The following is an 18301-nucleotide window of genomic DNA, read 5'->3' on the forward strand; positions in this document are numbered from 1 at the left end:
AGCTAATGGTAAGCTCTTTACACTTCATCCTCTCCTATACAAATCCTTTGACACAGTCTGATTACAGAGTAACCTTGGGTTTGGGTAAATTGGATGCACGGGAGAGAATAAGTAGCTTCCAGAGGTAATGAGTTAGAATAATAATAATTAATAATAATCCTCGCATTTGATATGGCACTTTTTTTAATATCCTGAGGACGTTTCGAAGCGCTTCACGGGATTTACTGCAGGGAAGCTGTTAAATATCCTAATTTACAAATCAGCTCTTATTTTGTATATTTCAGTGTATTCCTACTCCACTCTAATGAGGTGGATTATGCTAATGACTCACAGCACGATAACGTGTTACTGTACAGAAAGCGACTTCTGCTCGATGCTAATCTCTGCTCCATATTTATAGTAACTTTCCGCAACTGTATTAATCAGGCATTACTCGACATAGCTAGTCACCTTGCCGCCCTAGCCTTGATCCGAGTCAAGGTCACACAGTATTAATTCTGTGAGTCAACGCTGCCTATCTGACCATCTCATCTGCAGTAAACAGCCGGCTCTGGTGAATCATTTGTTGGGAAGGATATGAAAGAAGCAGAAAAGGTACAGCGTAAAGTCAATAGCACGTCACTCAGGGTGAGGGGTTTAAACTGAACAGAGTCCTGTAGAGCAGTGGTTAGCACACATGCCTTTTAAGAGAGAGGACTTGGGTTCGATTCTCAGGAGGGGCAAAATCTTAGACAAGTTTCCTTACTTGACGCTGTTTACCGAGCAGTGTAAGTCAGAACCCGGTTGTTAGTCGATTGGTGGATTGCTTTCCAGGAGTAATAATCCCTCCAAAAAAATCCATCCGCGACTGTCTGTGAGACACTGCTGTGTTTTGCCCGCAAAATACAGTCACTTTACAGTATATTCTGTGAAGCGCTTTGAGATATCACGACGACGTGATAAGGCACTATATCAAATGCTACTACTATTATTATAGCTGCAGTGAGCTGAATGACCTCCTCCTGGCGTTCCCTTGTGAAAACAGTAACCCCATGTGATCCAAAAGCACCAACGACAACACATCTGAGGGTTTGTGCAATGAGGCTTTAATTCCCACCGTCTCGAGATTCAAATCGTCTTTATATTATATTAGCAGAAAATCCCTTAAAATCGAGTGTGCCAAACAGCGATGACACAGAGACACAACAGGTGGGTTTCCGGGGCAGTATACAGTTTCATGCTTTAAATACAAACAAAGCATTAGACTCCAATACCGGTAGCGGTGCATTGAAAATGCAAATGATTACGGTAATGAGCCATCGCCCTTTGCATCGATTATATGTATTTTTATATATATATATAGATACGTATATTAAAATAAAGCTTTAGGTCCCCTTGAAACCTCCAGTCATCGATGGTAAATGGTAATTCTGTTCCTGGGAGTACATATAAAGATTCCCTCATTAGAAAACAAGGTCTGTGGAAACATTCACAGTCATAAGGCACGTCTCTGAGGCCATGGTCTTATTCAGCTGTGCTGCCCTTTGAGGTCCATTGGAATGCAAATACCCCTACATTGGTGTACGACAGCTCCAAGTGTCAAGGTGGGTGACTGGGTATATGATTCCCCTCTTTGCTCCTGGGCTGGTGAACAGCCGCGTGTGTTAACACCATGTGCTTGGCAGGTACCGATTCCTGTCCCATCTCAGACTCGACGAGCCCGGACGTTTTGGAGACGTGAGCGTTCTGCTGCTGCAAAATCCTCCACTGCTCGTTTTCCGCGCAGCACACGGTGACCCGGAAATCCTCCAAAATCTGCTCCTGGCACCTACGGATACAACCGGGACACCAGACACACACACACCTCGTCAGCTGTTTTTCACCAGTATTCACGGCCAACAACGGAACGAACGAACAACCGAAGCAACTTTTTTAAAAAAAAGGAAATCAGAAATTGAAGTGGAGTGCGCTCGCAACTAACCTTAACTGACCTTAGGTAAGTTTTCCTTACTCCACGCCCACGCCTCTGTCTAACTCGCTGTAAGTAGGAACCCGATTGGTGGATCGCTTTCCGGGGGTAATAATCCCTCCGATAAATAAATAAATAAATAAATGTGGTCACTCAATCCACGACTGTCTGTGGGACACGGCTGTTTGTGTGCAAAAGTGCACGTTTCGCCCGCAAAATACAGTCAATCCTGTTCCCAGGTTCCAATGTTGTTTCCTAACGGTTTCGATGTGCTAATTAGTGGGACGAGTTGCGTGGCTCTTTCAAAGAGCCAGCACAGTTACGATGGGCCGAATGGCCTCCTTTTGTGCTGTAAGATTCTATGATTCTATTCAGACTTCAGCGAGCCCGCTTGTGGTCCGGAGGTTTTTATACCTGCAGAAACCTCGGTTTTCCAGGCCACGCTCCACATCGGCCACCAGCCTCGTGTCCCTGAATTTGTCACAGCAGCCGCTGCTGTTGTTGTTGTTGTGGTTGTATCTGCTTTTGTTGCCATAGTAAGGAGCCCTCGGGTCTTCCCCCACATCGCATTCAATCTGAAACCAGGTCTGAACTCCCCTGAAAAAAACACATTGGCAGGACTTCATTAAAATAAACTTCATTTCTTTAATATATATATATACATACAATAATATATATAAAAATAACTTGATAGATAGATAGATGTGTTATTGAGAAATAAGGCACGTGAGGAATATGGAGAAAAGGCAGACCCTCCGCCCTCCCCACCTCATCAGTTTGAACACCTCGGGGTTTCAAGAGTGAAATGACTGACGGCTGTGATACTTTGCGCAATGTTCTGTCTCCTAAGTTCTTGGCTCAATCCGTGGATTCAAATCCAGTTCTTGATCTCACCCAGTCTAAGCTGATGCTCCAATGCAGCGCTGGGGGGTGGGGGGAAGTGTTGCTTTGTCAGAGGTGCCGTCCTTTGGACGTGATGTTACCCCGAGGTCCTGCCTGTTTGTTCAGGTGGATGTTAAAGATCCCGTGGCGCTTTTCGAAAAGAGAGTCTCTCTCTCTCCCGGATGTCCTGGCTATCAATCTCCCAAATAAAATGGGTCACTCACTCCGTGGCTGTTTGTGGGACAGTAATGTGTGCAATTGTGCTCCAGCGAATGCCCTACAAATACACAGTAACTCCCATTTCACAGTCATTCCTGTGAAGTGCTTAATTAAGCACGTCCTTCCGATGTGCTACGACACTGCACCAAATGCAAGAATTATTATTATTTTTATTATTTAAGTCCTGGAGTTTGGAAATGTTGTGATTCATCATGGCCCCACCCAGCGCGGTAGTTCCTTGTGTTCCTTTCAACACCTCCCAGGCCGATGGAAAGACACGACTCGGGGTTGTCAGAAACACAAAGCCAATTCTGATCATTCCCCCCAACTCAACCACGGAAGAGTGTGATTTGTCCTCAGGATTAGGTCGACCCCTTTCTTACCTCTGCTTCCGTCTCTCATTCTTCTTGACACACTTGACGAGGCAGCAGGTTAGGAACGCTGTGCTGAGCAGCAGGATTATGGCGCTGCTGATGATGGAGGCGATCACGGCAACTTTGAAGCCAAATTCGTTGCGCACTGGAACAGCTGAAGGAAAAAGATGTATTTTAGTTGCATAGTTTAAGACTTTTTTTTGGGTTGGGGGGGGGGGGATGGGAGGGAGGGAAAAACACTGGATTTTTATTATTATAAATTATTATTATTATCATCGTTATCATTAAACAAAGGCATACATCCGGGGGCCGATTGGGAGCAGGGACTTGAGGTAATGTAGCATTTGTTGGCTATTGCCCTATTTGGATGACAATAGAAAGCAGTTTGATATTTTCCTGGGAGGCAGGATTTTCTGGAAGGAGGAGATCAAATGGGCCGAAGGCTCTTCTTCATCCAACCAAACCTCGTGAGAAAGGGGCCTGACCTACACCCATCAATTGAGAAATCTCCATCGAGTTACAAGACGATAATGTGAGCGGCAACTCTTACCTTGACATTCTGGGAACGTTCCAGTCCAGTCCGTGCTGTTGCCCTTTGCCACGCACAAAATCTTTTCGTTTCCGACCAGCTGGTAGGCGGGCAAGCAGCGAAAGGAGATCTTGGTGCCCTGGTTGGTGCCGTTGCCCCCTTGCAAGCTGTGGCTACCGAAACGGGGAGAGGCGACCGGGCGACACTGGCCTGGCAATCAGAAGAGAGGAGAGTCAGACGGAGTCACAGCAAACGCCACAGAAATAACTTCTACTGTCCACCGCCAAGATCTACTCGTACAAAAGCGCAATTGGCTGCTGTGTTTTGCCCACGAAATACACAGCCAATCCATTTTACACTATAATAATAATAATAATAATCCTCAAAGCTCAGATGCCTCAAAGCTCTCAGAAACATAGGAACAGGAATAAGCCATTCAGCCCCTTGAGCCTGTTCCGCCATTCTGTAAGATCGTGGCTTATATGCACCTCAAGTCTCAATTATATTCCGGGCTTCACAGAATATGTTGTATAGTGGAGTGACTGTGTATCTTGTGGGTGAAACGCGGCAGCCAATATATTCTGTGAAGCGCTATGAGACGTCTCACCAACGTGATAAAGCACTATATCAAATGCAAGGATTATTATTACAGTATTATAAGCACAAAATTGTGTTCCATTCACTCGCACACGTAAATTAAGGTTAAAGTCAAAGTTCCGCAAATGAAGCTGTTACACGTTTAAATACATGTTTATTTCAAAAGCAATATTTTTCTCGAAGAAGCTTGAGTGCTTTTGGTGAATCTATCAGACAAATAGAGACCTCCCAAGGAAATACAAAGCAGTAATGAAAGACAAGTGCCTGTGTAGCCCAGTATTTTGCCCGTCGCCAACCGCGGCTTTGGCTCGCGGGGCTGAGGACGTGAATGCACCCCCAAGTTGTGCCTTGTATTACTGCGAAGTTGTACGGTTTTATATCTCCTTGGGAGACTCCTCTCATCTCTGCTCGGGAGATCCCGCTTATCTACCTGCAACAGGATATTCTTAGCCGCGGTGCTAATTATAATCGACCTTGAAGAACGAAGGACTGAGCGAACACTCTGAGGTCAAACCCATAACCTACCTGGTTCCACGTCTGACACTCAGGTGTCCGAGTGACCTGGCACTGCTCAATACAGACGTGCTATGTGCTAGAGCAAAGAGCTCGACTGGATGTGGGAACCGAACAATAACGTAAATGCAAAGGAACAGGTGGAAACCGCGAACCAACCTAATAGCCATGTTCAACGAAACGCATTAGGTTTGTATGATAATGTAATGTTAGAGTCTAATGAAACACATCTGGAAGATGTGCAAGGCAATTAAGCAGCGACGGAATTCATTTAATTTGATTTCTGTTTCTTCATACGCAACTCGAGTCTTTCGGGGGCCCTTTCCCGTGATATAGTCTGACTGAAAATTGGCCCCATCGTCCCTTAGACAAGATATAGGACAAGATATTCCTTGTCCTTGCATCCACCTGGGAGCTCATATCTCTGTGGACCGCTTTAAGAGAATTCTAGCAAAACGTGATGAATATTCCCGTGTACGCTCATTTCCACTTTAATCCTGCCAGCTCTATTCCCAGGGTATCACATTACATACTGTAATATTCCTCTCCGCGTCCTTTTATGTTGAGCTGACGCTGGGGCCAATTTCTGAGAGATTTGAATATCCAAAGCAATTATGCAATTAAACTGCACAGTGCTTGCTTAATTGACTGAACAGTCTGTTTTGCAGGAGAACGTGTCAGGCAATTTTGCGCAAAGCAACGTCCCACACGCAGCCATTAATCGAATGGGAGGTTGTCTCAAAGACGTGATTAGGCGCTACATCAAATGCAAGGATTATTATTGTTGGCCAGGACACCGGGAGGGAGACCCTACTCTTATTTTGAATAATGCCATGATATCTTTAACTCCCACCAGAACAGGTAATAATAAAATATTAGAGCTACGTGGAATATACAGCACGGAAACAGGCCATTTGGCCCAATTGGCACATGCCGGCATTTATGCTCCACATGAGCCTCCTCCTGCCTAATAATCCTTGCATTTGATATAACGTCATTGAGACGTCTCAAAGCACGTCACAGGATATATTGTAAAGTGGATTGACTGTGTATTTTGTGGGCGAAACGTAAAAGGGCAAAAGGAAAGGGCGGGGAGTCAGGAATGGAGTAGACACCTCCAGTAGATGAGCTCACACCAGTGTCGCTCTAAGGGCTCTCTTTATGCTGCAGTTTCCATGATCAGATAGGTGTGTGCATCGCCTGGAGTAGTGTTTGTGAAGAGACTTAATTTATGGAAGCAATCTGCAACTGAGACAACCCGGTCACACGTTAAGAGCGAGGTTGACACGGTGCACCAGTGCCAAAAATATTTTAAGTGATGTCTCTGTGGCAAAGATTTATGGGAACAGTTCAGATGATGTATTGCTCCCATCCATTCCTCCCCCACCCCCACCGTAGTACTGGGAACTGCAGAGAAGGCATGTGTCACGAGGAAAGAGAAACTCAATAACAGGCACTGTTTAATCTCACCAGTTTATCTCACCTCTCAACCCCCATCAATTGCACTGCACACACCTCACACACATCTGGGCTTCAAACCCCAAAGTGCGAACCGTTACACAATGGGTGTTGCCCCGATCTAGCTTCGTGGGCTGAACGTTGCACAGAAGAGCAGCCAGCTTTGCCTCTAAGGTTTCCTCGCCATGCACCAACATCACTCGTTAAGCCACAAAGCCGCTCCGCGATGCGAAACCTCAGTGCATTGTGAGTTATTGCCAATAAGTTTGGTCAGCGCTGTCAGCAGCTACATTCTGTGTGGGTGGGTGTGTGTGTGTGTGTGCCTGCGTGAGTGTCTATAAAAAAACCTTAACCATTTCATTACAAGGTAGAAGAGACATCTCAAACCTGAAAGGGTTTGGACTGTACCATATCCGGGTGAACCTTACACACCAGATGTGGCGAACTTTCAATTGTTCTCCCTTAACCCTGAACAACAGCGCTTTACAGAACAATTAATTTTAAAAAAACACAGAGAAACGGAAATCGCTGGGTGATAGACTGGATGACAGAGCTCTACCTAAACCGCCTACACACACAAAAAAACTTTCGTGCATTTTCCTGCCCCTGTGCCAAAAATAAACAATGACAGCCGTGGCTTCAAACTTATTCCAGTTATTCAATGCAGTAATTTAGTGCCTGTATTACCCACAGTTATTGTCTAAGCTGTGGTCGAACGGGGCAGATAATTGCAGCTTTGAACTTTGAAGTGTAACTTTCACCGATCTCAAAGATTAAGCCAATTCCCTTTTGCTGGCCTGGTTTTCTCTGTATGAATATTTATTCAACTGGAGCAACGTTCCTTTCTTAACAGTGTCCCCCTCGATCTCGACTGACCAAACCCATGCAGGGGGGGAAAAAAAACGCAGCGAGCTTGGCTGTACAAGAGAAACTAAAGCACTTTGCTCTTGTTTAACGGTGTAAGCACATTACACTGGGCATGTTTCTAATTGATGGTTTTCAGTTTATGTCGATGTGGGCACTATTTGGGTACCGTGCCAGTCACCGCGCTCTTCATCAAAGTCTGCGCTTTGGGAAGGAACAAAACACTTTACAGACCGGACGGACCGGGTGCAAAAATCAAGCTGGTCAAACAATTGTTGAAAAAAGTAACCTTATTTGCAAACTGCTGGGCTGGCCTCCAGCTGTATTGGTTTCAAAAGATTACTAATGATGTAGTGCGTCAGCCTGGGGCAGTGGGAAGCACTCTCGTCTCTGAGTCAGAAGTCGGTGGGTTCAAGCCCCACATTGGGACTTGGAATCACATAGTCTAAGTTGATGCTCCAGTGAAGGTACTGTGTTGTCGGAGATGCTGTCCTTTGACGAGACACTAAACTGCCTGTCTGTCTGTTCAGGTGGACGTTAAATGATCCCATGGCACTATTCGAAAAGAGAAGCGAGTTCCTCCCAGCGTCCTGGCCAACAATACCCAAATAAAATAGGTCACTTACTCTGTGGTTGTTTGTGAGACACTGCTGTGCGCAAATGGCTGTCACATTTTGCCCGCAACATACACAGTCAATCCAGTTTATAGTATATGCTATGAAGAGCTTTGAGACATCTAATGGTAAGGCTCCTTGCCAAATTGCAAGGATTATTATTAAGTCAGACAGCAAATGGACGTGTGTGGTCAATATGCTCTGGTTATCCCCAATGCGCCTCCCTTCCAGCCTGCCTTAAAACCTATCTTTTTGCCTGTGCTTTCTCGGTCACCTTGTACCACACTCACTCTGCACCAGCCAGGACACCCAGCTGACCAGTTGTGTGACATCTCTTTGAGATGTTCGCCCCCCCCCCCACCACCACCAACATGAAATGCGCCGCATAAATGTAAATCGTCGTCACTCTACCCAAGGCCAAGTTTCTGAAGTTTCACTTTCTCAGCAGATGAGACCTACCGGTATTCTCTCTCCCTTCCCCCCGAGCACCAGGTGACAGCTCATACCCCAATTCTCAATCAAGTAACTTCCTTAATCCGGTTCCTTCCCTTTTTTGGGTCAGCCAGGTGTCACCGCGCTTAAGCATATTCAAACCCAACTGAGAGTTCCACGCTTACCACCTACACGCGCAGAGATAGTTTGTTGGAATGGAATGCACACTCTCTCCCTGGACTGACCCATCCTGCTTACCTAATTCCGGAAAGTATGAGGCGTAGGTCGGCAAGAACCAAGGATTGCGGGGGGGGGGGGTGGGCGGGGGAACCCAGAGTGGGGTAACTGCTGGAGTCTAACCAGCTAAAACTGCACGGCTTGCCATTGAGAGTGCTACGTGGCAAGCTTTCCCACCGCTTGTCCAGCGAGGACCCCCCTACTCGATAGGGCCTCGGCTTGCAGAGTTAACAGGAGCTGAGTCCCTCCCTTGTTTTAGAGAAACGTTATCAGAACTACACTCTGGCTGACTTACTTCCTCTTTCATTATTTAACAGTATTTTTTTTTTTTACAAACTTGTAGATCTATAATTACACGGCAATGCAAAAATAGTATACGATACGGTGCACATATAAAAACAAGTGTTACGGATTATTTTATCTCTCGTTGGAAAGTTACACTTTAAGTTAACGCAAAAAATTATTATTCGTAACACAATCGTGGCAAGTGTCTCGACACTCTGCGACACTGCAGAGACATCCCACCACCTGGTCCTCAATGGAGGACAGGAAGATGAGGGAGCGGTCAGCGGTTCCTGTGTGTGATACTGACCAGGCTCCTGGGCGCTGTGTGACCCCCCCCCACCACCACCCCCGCTCAGCAACTGATTGACTGGGCTCCTGCTTGTGTCAGCGCCAGCCTCCAGGACAGGGAACCCAGTCAACAACAACAACAACAAGAACAACAACTCGCATTTATAGAGCGCCTTTCATGTCGGGAACGTGTCCCAAAGCGCTAGTCCCATCACCACTAGCGCCTAATGTGGCGTTTCCTATTTCATCCTATCCCAACTCAACCTCAACTCAATCACATCCCAACTGGATCCAGCCCCAAATCAACCCCAACCCATCTAAACACCCCCCCAACCCCACTTACACTCCCAACACAACCCGAACCCCATCACTGCTCTCTTACCCTTGCCTTTGGGACCGGTGTTATCATCCCTGGAGTAGACGCTACTCTCTGAGTTGTTGACCATCGGCTCGGTGGAGGGTTGCATGTCTCTTTCTCTGTCACTCTCTCTCTGTCACTCTCTCTCCCTCTCAGCTTCTCCTCGCTGCTGTGGAGCTTGTTAGGAATCGGGCATTCGCTTTCTTCGCAGCCCAGAGCGTATGTTGGAGAGGTACTTTGCTGTCAGAGGTATTTCAATCAATCAATCAATCAATCAATCAATCAATCAAATCTATCAATCATGTCAGGAAACCAAGCTCCAAACCCAGTGACTGCATTCCCTCTTGGGAAGACCTGCTCTTCCAACCTGCTCTCACCCAGTCGATTGGTACAAGAGTTAATGAGAGAGAGAGAGAGAAGAGAGGGAGAGAGGGAGGGAGGGAGGGAGGATAAGAAAAAATATGTTGAAAGTTGCGTGACTGAACCAATCTGTCGTTAAACCACACACATATAAAATACTTCCTTGTTAGTTCCAAGTTTCTCTTCCTGTCTCTCTTACTCACTCTCTCTCCTCTCTCTCTCTCTCTATCTATCTATTCATCCATTTCTCCATCTCTCTCTCTCTCTCTCTCTCTGTGGCACAAGGAACCTCATTCCAATCCCCTGTGTGTGTTTGTAGGTTTACAGGATTTTAAAACAAATCCTTTTTTTGTGATGAGGATTTGTGTTGATTACACACACACAGAGAGAGAGAAGAGAAGAGAGAGAGAAAAAACAGATCACATCACTGTCATCTGTTGTCTTTTTGGGGAGATTAACAAAATTCTACAGGATGTGATGGGAGAGAGATAAGGATGGAGAGAGTGAGTAAGGCGAGGAGAGGGGGGAAGAAAATGGGAGGAAGAGAAGGGAGGGGGGGGGGGAGAGAAGTTTCTTAAAAGATTTTCTATTTGCAGATATTCAGCTGAAAATGCTCATTTGCTGTGAACACAGGTTCCAACCAACAATTTGCAGACTGATAAACAGACATCTGGTCAGACACAGGGGATGGGGTTAGGGTTTGGATATTTTGAATGCAATATTAAGGATATTTTTTTTGCAGGAAACTCCCCCAAGTCAGTCTGTGTGTGTGTGTGTGTGTGTGTGTGTGTGTTCTGTGTGTATAAGTGTGCGTTATGTGTATATATATGTGTGTGGTGTGTGTTATGTCTGTACTGTGTATGTGTGTGTGTGTATGTGTGTGTTTTTATATGTGTGTGTGTAAGGGTGAAATTGACATTAAATACCTTGTGGATCACAGCTGTTCAGTGTGAATCCAGGGCTCCAGATCTTGCTCTGTATTCACCATCTCTCCTTTCGCCCAAGACGCATTTTTATTCAAAAAAAACACAATAAAATATTTTTTTTATATACATATCTATTTATATCTATTTTTTTTCATTAAAAAACCACACACACACACACACAAAACTGCGCTTATTTCCCCATCAATATCATCCGGGCAAATAATAACGAGGAAATGGCGTCAATCCCATGCGTAATGTTGCACAAGGCTATTAACGGAACGTATTGCGAATTGCGCGTTAACACAGTAGGCGCTGGTGCTGACTGTGTAAAACCTGCAGCTAAACCCCAGCGTCTGAGCTCCACAAACCTGGGATTGCTGCCACATTCCCAAACAATTCCCTCATTCCCAGGGGGCAGGCACCAGGGTACCAGATCTCCCTGTGGATTCTGCATCTCCCTTTCCACCCAAGACACCTTCAAAATCCTTTTGCACCCCTGCAAGTTTCTTTTAATTTTTTTAGCCAAAGGAAAAAGGTGTAGGTATTTCTTCTACTTGATGTGTATTTGGTCGAGAGCAACAACAACGACAACTTGGATTTATATAGCGCCCTCCGCGCCGGACCGTGTCTCGGACGCACGTGGGTACGTGGGTACACGCGCAGAGATTTTTCGCCCGCCATACGCCGGCGCTACGCTGTACAGCGTGTCCTGCGAAGCGCTTTGAGACGTCTCGAAGACGCGATAAGGCGCTATATCAAAGGCAAGGATTATTATTATTATAACTCTGGAAATTTGCAGTCGAGCAATAGGCTACGTTTTTTGTGGAATAGTCCGGATTTGTCATTTTACAGGTGACTCACAGGTGAGCCAGAAATGGCAAGATTCAATTGCTAGGCATCAGTAGGTGAATGCTGTTGAAATTTTTATTCAAGACTTCTGTTGGTTCCTGTAGATAACCAACAGCTCTCTGTGATCAGTGGTCACTCTGTTAATCACGATGGATTCCGGGTTAAGGATGAAAACCTGCATGACCTCAGAAACGCTGTATATCTCATACCCTCTCTCTCTCTCTCTCTCTCTCTCTTCCTGATGAAAAATATATCACAGGAGCAGAGTTCTTTTTTGAAGTCACATTTGTTCCGCGGGATAATAATAAGAATCATATAATAATAATAATCCTTGCATTTGATCACGTCGTTGAGATATCCCAAAGCGCTTCCCAGAATATATTGTAAAGTGGATGGACTGGGCATTTTTGTGGTCGAAACGCGGCAGCCAATTGCACACAGCAGTGTCCCACAAACAGTCGTGGATTGAGTGACCAAATAATTATTATTTTGGAGGGACTATTGCCCTCGGAAAGCGATCCACCGATCAACTAACAACTTGGTTTCAACTTACTGCTGTATAAACAGAAGCGTGTGTATGGAGTAAGGAAACTTGCCTCAGGTTTTGTCCCGCTTGGGAATTGAACCCGGGTCCCCTCGCTGGCTGAAGCGAGTGCTCTAACCACTACACTACGAGACGGGAATCAATTGGTGTTCTTCACAACGATGATGTGAAATTGCTTTATTCCACTTTGAGATATTGGAGAATTGGACTGTTTGCCAACAAGGCTATTACAGCGCTACTCAGTCAACTGTGCTGTTCCGGCAGTGACTGATTGACTGATATTGCTGTTTCTCTGCTTTTTGCCTCTCCTCCAATATCACTTCTCTTCTCTCCTGAAGGTCTACCGAGCAGTAAGTAGGAACCCGGTTGGAACCCCTTAACCCTAATTCATAATTCATAATCCACGCCTGTTTGTGGGGACGCTGCTGTGCGCGATTGGCTGCCGCATTTCGTCCACAAAATATGCAGTCAATTCACTTTACAGCGTATTCTGTGACAGCGCTTTGAGATGCCTCAACAATGTGATTTAAGGCACTATATGAAATGCAAGGATTATTATTATTATTTTTGACTGTCTGCTAAGATTCCAATGGTTGAGATAAATTTATGTTTTGCTAAATTTTGACCAAGAGGGGGAAATATTAGCCAGGAAAAAATTCTCTGCTCTTCTTAGGCGTAATGTAATGGAATCTTTAACAACATCAGTCATTCCAAGGGCAGTAACTCTGGAGAACTCCCAACAGCTTTTGTTATGCCTTATATAATGCCGTCAAGTCTTGGAGAGGGGCTCAACGGTATTGTAATCAATGCAATAAAACTGTCAATGACTTTAATATGAATCTGTCAAAAGCAAAATCGAATTACACGGCTTCCCCATTAACTGCAGCATTGGAAGCTGAAACTCTTCCCACACAGTCTCTGTTAACCCTCCAAACATAATGGGGAGAGAGATCCTAGGTGGACAAACAGCAGAAAGCTTGTCGGAGCCCATGTAGGGATGGAAACCCTTACACAGACTGTTAAGTACATTTGAAACAAATGCTACCCTTAGCGGAAAATCTCCCGGAACTATTCTGCTGCAGAAAGTGCAATATGCCGACAGCAAAAAGACATCGATCTCATTGCTCCTCCGCCTTTTTGAGTCACACCAAGAACGAAAATGATTGATTTTACTCTCACAATTCAATTTCAGCCACTCAAAAGTCACTGGCAATTGTTCTTCAATGCATTAAAACTTGGCTCGCGGGCATTATGTGTGTCAGCCTGGCCCAGTGGGTAGCACTTGAGTATTCGAGTCAGAAGGTTGCGGGTTTGAGCCCCACATCAGGACTTGGAATCACATAGTCTAAGCTGATGCTCCACTGCAGCTCTCGGGGTTGGGGGTGTTGCATTGTCGGAGGTGCTGTCCTTTGGATGAGACATTACACCGAGGTCGTGTCTGCCTGTTCAGGTGGACATTAAAGTTCCCGGTGTCCTGGCCAACACTCCCCCAAATACAATTGGTCGCTCACTCCACGGCTGTTTGTGTGACACTGCTGTGTGCGATTGGCTGCCGTGTTTTGCCCTCAAAACTACACGGTCAATCCACTTTACAACATATTCTGTGAAGCCTTTTGAGACGTCTCAATGACATAATAAGGCGCTAAATTAAATGCGATGCTTATTATAATTCTAGTCACTTTAGTCATTAGTTACATGGAACCCTAAAACGCCTCTTCTCAATGATTGAAAGTTGCTCGTTTGAAAAAAAATCCTTTAGTTTCCCTTTCACCATCTCCCCCCCCCCATCCCACCCCACGCCTTCAAATCTTATCTGGAGTATAAATCTTGATTTACTCCTACACTGTGAAAAAATATTCATTGTAATGGATTCTATGTGTAAATGATGCATTAATTCCATTGCCCACAACTCTCTCACCTCATACCTGAAAGTCACGCTTCATAAAATGCCAGACACCATTCTCTTATTCAGCAAAATGTTCAGAAATCCCACAAAGGTGCAGCCCCGGGAACTTATTGGTTTGAATTCCGTTCTATTTCAGAATCACAGAATCTTACAGCACAGAAGGAGGCCATTCGGCCCATCGTGCCCTGTGCCAGTTCTTTAAAAGAGTTACCCAATTAGTCCCACTCCCCCGCTCTTACCCCTTAGCCCTGCACAGTCTTCCTTTTCAAGTCCTTATCCAAATTCCACAATTGGATAAGTAGATAGACAAGTTGCAAGAGACGAGCACTCTGAGATGCCACCCTGCGCGGAGGGTGCAATACAAGTACAAGTTGTTGTTGTTGCCGATAGTATTTGGAGAGGACAAATTTGCAGGGCTACGGGGAGTGGGACTAATTTGGACAGTTCTTTCAAAGGGCAATCACGAACACGATGGCCAAATGGCCTCCTATTGTGCTGTATAATTCTATGATTTATTGCTCTAGAGCAACCCTCTATTGGTTGTGTGTGCGCACGAGCGTGGCAGCCGGGTGAAGAGAGGTCAGGCTGACATACGACACCCTCTACAACCGAGTGACCTGCCGATACTCACCGCCAGGACTCACACCTGGACAATGGCCGCTTGGGTGAGGGAATTGGGATGCACAATTGGCGTGGGGGGTGGGGGGGGGCAAGGGAGGGTAATTGAGAGCAATCTAGTACCCCAGGAAGAGAAGGCCAGATCAGGGGCAATGTGTCAGTTGGGAGAAACGTTTGAGAAAAAAAACATAATTTTGGAGGAGCGGTAAATTTGAACTAGTTCATATTTTGTAATTAAAGAAAAAAGAGATCCCACAAAGCGAGAACCCCTGTCTTAATTAGTCAGTTCAACGACGTGGTTCTTAACGTGTGCCCTCCAAAGTAGGTCACAGCTCCAAGCAAACAAACAAGGCCCCGGGTTGGGGGTGGGGGTGGGGGAGTGGGCAGCGCAGAGTGAACAGGGGAGGGCGTGACCGCAATGGTCTGGATCTCACCGCCATTCGCCCAGCACCCTCCTTCGTCCCTGCCCCCAGGGAGCAATGTTTAATCTGAAATGGATGAGATCCAGATATCGGAGAAGCTTTAGAACATCTCTTGGAGCAAATGGAAATGTATTTCGACTCAGGTACAGAGAGTGACAGAGAAACAGACAGACGGGAGAGTGTGATGGGCAGGATTGAGGCGCTGGAAAGAAGAGGCAGATCGAAACTTTAGGGCTGGTTTGAGTCAGGAAGGATGTGTCGCTCAAGAGCTGTTCCTCTCTGACTAACCACATGCGTACCTTATCACTGCAGCAATGGGGCTATGTATTTCTCAGAAACTGCAGCACATTGCACACAAATGCTGGGAGGTCTGTAAACAAACCTCATTCGTAGTTTTCGCTCTATAAATAAAGAATGCAGAGCAGTGCTCAAATCTCCAGGGCCGCTGTGTTCCACTTCTCTCCCGCTGAGCACTTGGCAGCTGGCAGACGTTTACAGAGCTTTATCATATAATATTAATAATAATCCTTAGCATTTGATATAGAGCCTTGTCACGTCATGCATGGAATATACTGTAAAGTGAACTGACTGTGTATTTTGTGGGCGAACCGTGGCAGCCAATTGCGTACAGCAGCGTCTCCACAAACAGTCGTGGATTGAATGACCACATTTGTTTTTCAACTAACAACAGGATATCTACATACTGCCAGGTAAACAGAGACGTGTGGAGTAAAGAAACTTGCCTAAGGTTTTCGCCCTGCCCGGGAATCAAACCCTCTCGCTTGTGAAGCGAGTGCACGTTTACCCAGTACGCTATGGGACTCTGCACTTTTTTCACAAACCAAGTGAGGTTCAGATGAAGAAGGCTCCATTCGATAGCTTGCTCCCAAGTAATGGGATGCGGAAATGTTCTGCCAAGCAAGGTGGTGAGAGGCAGAGGCCATGCACGAGGGAAGCTAGACAGGTTAGATTTTCAACAAGAATATCGAGTCATCTCCCAACTTTTGGGAAGTCAATATTCTGACTGCCAACCACGTGGCATTCCAGTGACTGCGAGATAACAATAACGATCCTTGCATTTGATATAGGACTTTATCACGTCGTCAAGATGTCTGAAAAAGCTTCTCAGGATACAATGTAAAGTGGGTTGACTTCGTATTTTGCGGGCGAAATGTGGCAGCCAATTTGCACACAGCAGTGAATATAGCAGTGAATAAGAATATATTCTGTGAAGTGATTTGAGACGTCACAAAGACGTGATAAGGCGCTGTATCAACTGAAGGATTATTATTGTACAGCACATCTGGGATTCCAGTTACACATCTTTTGGGAGACAAATGCCTGTGATTTAGACCTGAACACACGACTCTCTCTGCAAAATGACTAGTTCTCGTGTCTGGGTGATTGTCAGCCAAGGCATAGAGACAGTTTTCTCTCTGCAAAAATACATGGGAGCTGTTCAAGCGTAAAAAGACAGTTGGTAAAATGTCATTTCACTCACAAACCTCAAACTCCACCTGGTCTGCTTCCCCTTTTTCTTGGGGCTTGATTTATCTCGAGGACTTGCGCAAGGGACACGAGTTTCATCAGACGCTCACATCAATAACAGGACACCTCAGAGTGTCACATGAATAATAGGCTACAGTAGGATGAATCCAGTTGCTGGTATCCAGCTTAGTGCAGAAACAGTGGTTGTTACCAGCTAATTCCAGCAGCTGCTTTGATATCTCTGCTGCCCTCAGTTAGCCCTGAAATTCCCACCGGTCTTAGCCTGTGAGATTATTTTGCTCCAAAATTTAGGATCGCAAAGGATTGCATAAAACCTCTTAAGTTCAGTCCTCCGTTTGGTTACATTTGGATTTTCAATGATACTTAAAATGCGGAAACGTGGCACGGAAACAGGCCATTCATCCCAAACTAGTCCGCGCCAGTGTTTACATTGCACGAAATCCTCACCTACTCCCCTCAACGACACCGCTCTATTCCCTTCTCCCTCACGCCCGCATCAAGTTTCCTCCTATACGTTGATGAAATTATTCCACAATTCCGTGTCACCTTCAGTTTTAAGACACAATGGTTGTTTGTGTGTAATACACCTTCATATGAAAGAAATACCTATTAAGACCCTGTTGATGATAAAGGAGGGATTCTCTAGAACACTCTTCCTCTAACCCTCTGCCTTGGCTCCTACTTCCTCTTCGATAGTTTCTGGTCATCTCCTCTCTCTCCCCAGCTGGGCATCGGGGTCCACCACTGTCAAGCGCTCTGGGATACTGCCCTGCGTGAGGGGTACTGTGTAAATGCAAATTGTTGTTGTTGTTGTTGGATTGAATGGGTGTAAAATATGGACCTGCGATGAGACTATAAATGGAACAAATAATCTTCTTCACCCAAATCTCTCTCGCAATATAGATCAAAGCACTACAGTTGCTATTTGAGGGGGTTTGGCTTGTATATTTACGGGCATCAGGGACACACTTTGGGGAGTTTGGATGAGTTTCTGACTCTGGTTACTTACCTCCAAGAAGGGAATGACGAGGTTTGGGCCATTGCACAATGACAATGACAAGCTGACTCAGGAACCTTGGCCCTTGCGCAAGTTCCTGTGTTTTTTTCAAAGAAAATGACTCCGGAAAGAATGGGAACTATTTTTTCTTCAGTTGTTGGAAGAGTTACCTACCCACCTATTGCTGGCTCCTGTGTTGACGACGAAGATCGTAGAAATAACACAACGAGCTTATTTCCCACGTAGGAGGAGTGCGGCAGAGTTGAAAATCAGGAACGTTTATTTCAAGCACAGTTACATAAATTAAGTAAAATGGACAACAATCGACAGACTCGGGAAACCTTTGTCATCCTCCCTTCCTTTCAGCACATGGAGCGAATAAACAATTAAAAACAGTAATGCGATTTGTACAGCGGATCCCGACCTGTTTGACAGCACACAAAAAATAGGACGGGAGCAGAGAGAGAGAGAGAGAAATAAAGTCCATTCAACTTTTTATATATATATACTATATATATAATATATTATATATATATAAAGATATTAATTACATCAACCAAATGCCAGGAAGG

At 45.4% G+C, this 18301-nt stretch overlaps 1 protein-coding gene across 1 annotated transcript; it reads right to left on the reverse strand.

The window, feature by feature from the left end:
* Positions 1–1068: 1068 nt before the first annotated feature.
* Positions 1069–11151, reverse strand: LOC103185042 (sushi domain-containing protein 3). Its single transcript, XM_007903372.2, has 6 exons — positions 10885–11151; positions 9623–9838; positions 3974–4162; positions 3433–3577; positions 2363–2545; positions 1069–1807 (listed from the first exon to the last, which is right to left on the reverse strand). The coding sequence occupies exons 2-6, from the start codon at positions 9705–9707 to the stop codon at positions 1579–1581; spliced, it is 831 nt and encodes a 276-aa protein (XP_007901563.1). The 5' UTR covers positions 9708–9838; positions 10885–11151; the 3' UTR covers positions 1069–1578.
* Between the last annotated feature and the right edge of the window lie 7150 nt (positions 11152–18301).

Source organism: Callorhinchus milii, unplaced genomic scaffold, assembly GCF_018977255.1.
Source record: "Callorhinchus milii isolate IMCB2004 unplaced genomic scaffold, IMCB_Cmil_1.0 Scaffold12, whole genome shotgun sequence".
NCBI lineage: Eukaryota > Metazoa > Chordata > Chondrichthyes > Chimaeriformes > Callorhinchidae > Callorhinchus > Callorhinchus milii.

Bases quoted from the DNA above. Each gene is read 5' to 3' on its own strand.
- LOC103185042 (XM_007903372.2), bottom strand. From the start codon at position 9,707: ATGCAACCCTCCACCGAGCCGATGGTCAACAACTCAGAGAGTAGCGTC. The intron at 4,163-9,622 runs GTAAGAGAGCAG...TCTGATTGCCAG, and splicing joins CACCGGTCCCAAAGGCAAGG to GCCAGTGTCGCCCGGTCGCC. The intron at 2,546-3,432 runs GTAAGAAAGGGG...TGTTTTTTTCAG, and splicing joins AATGAGAGACGGAAGCAGAG to GGGAGTTCAGACCTGGTTTC.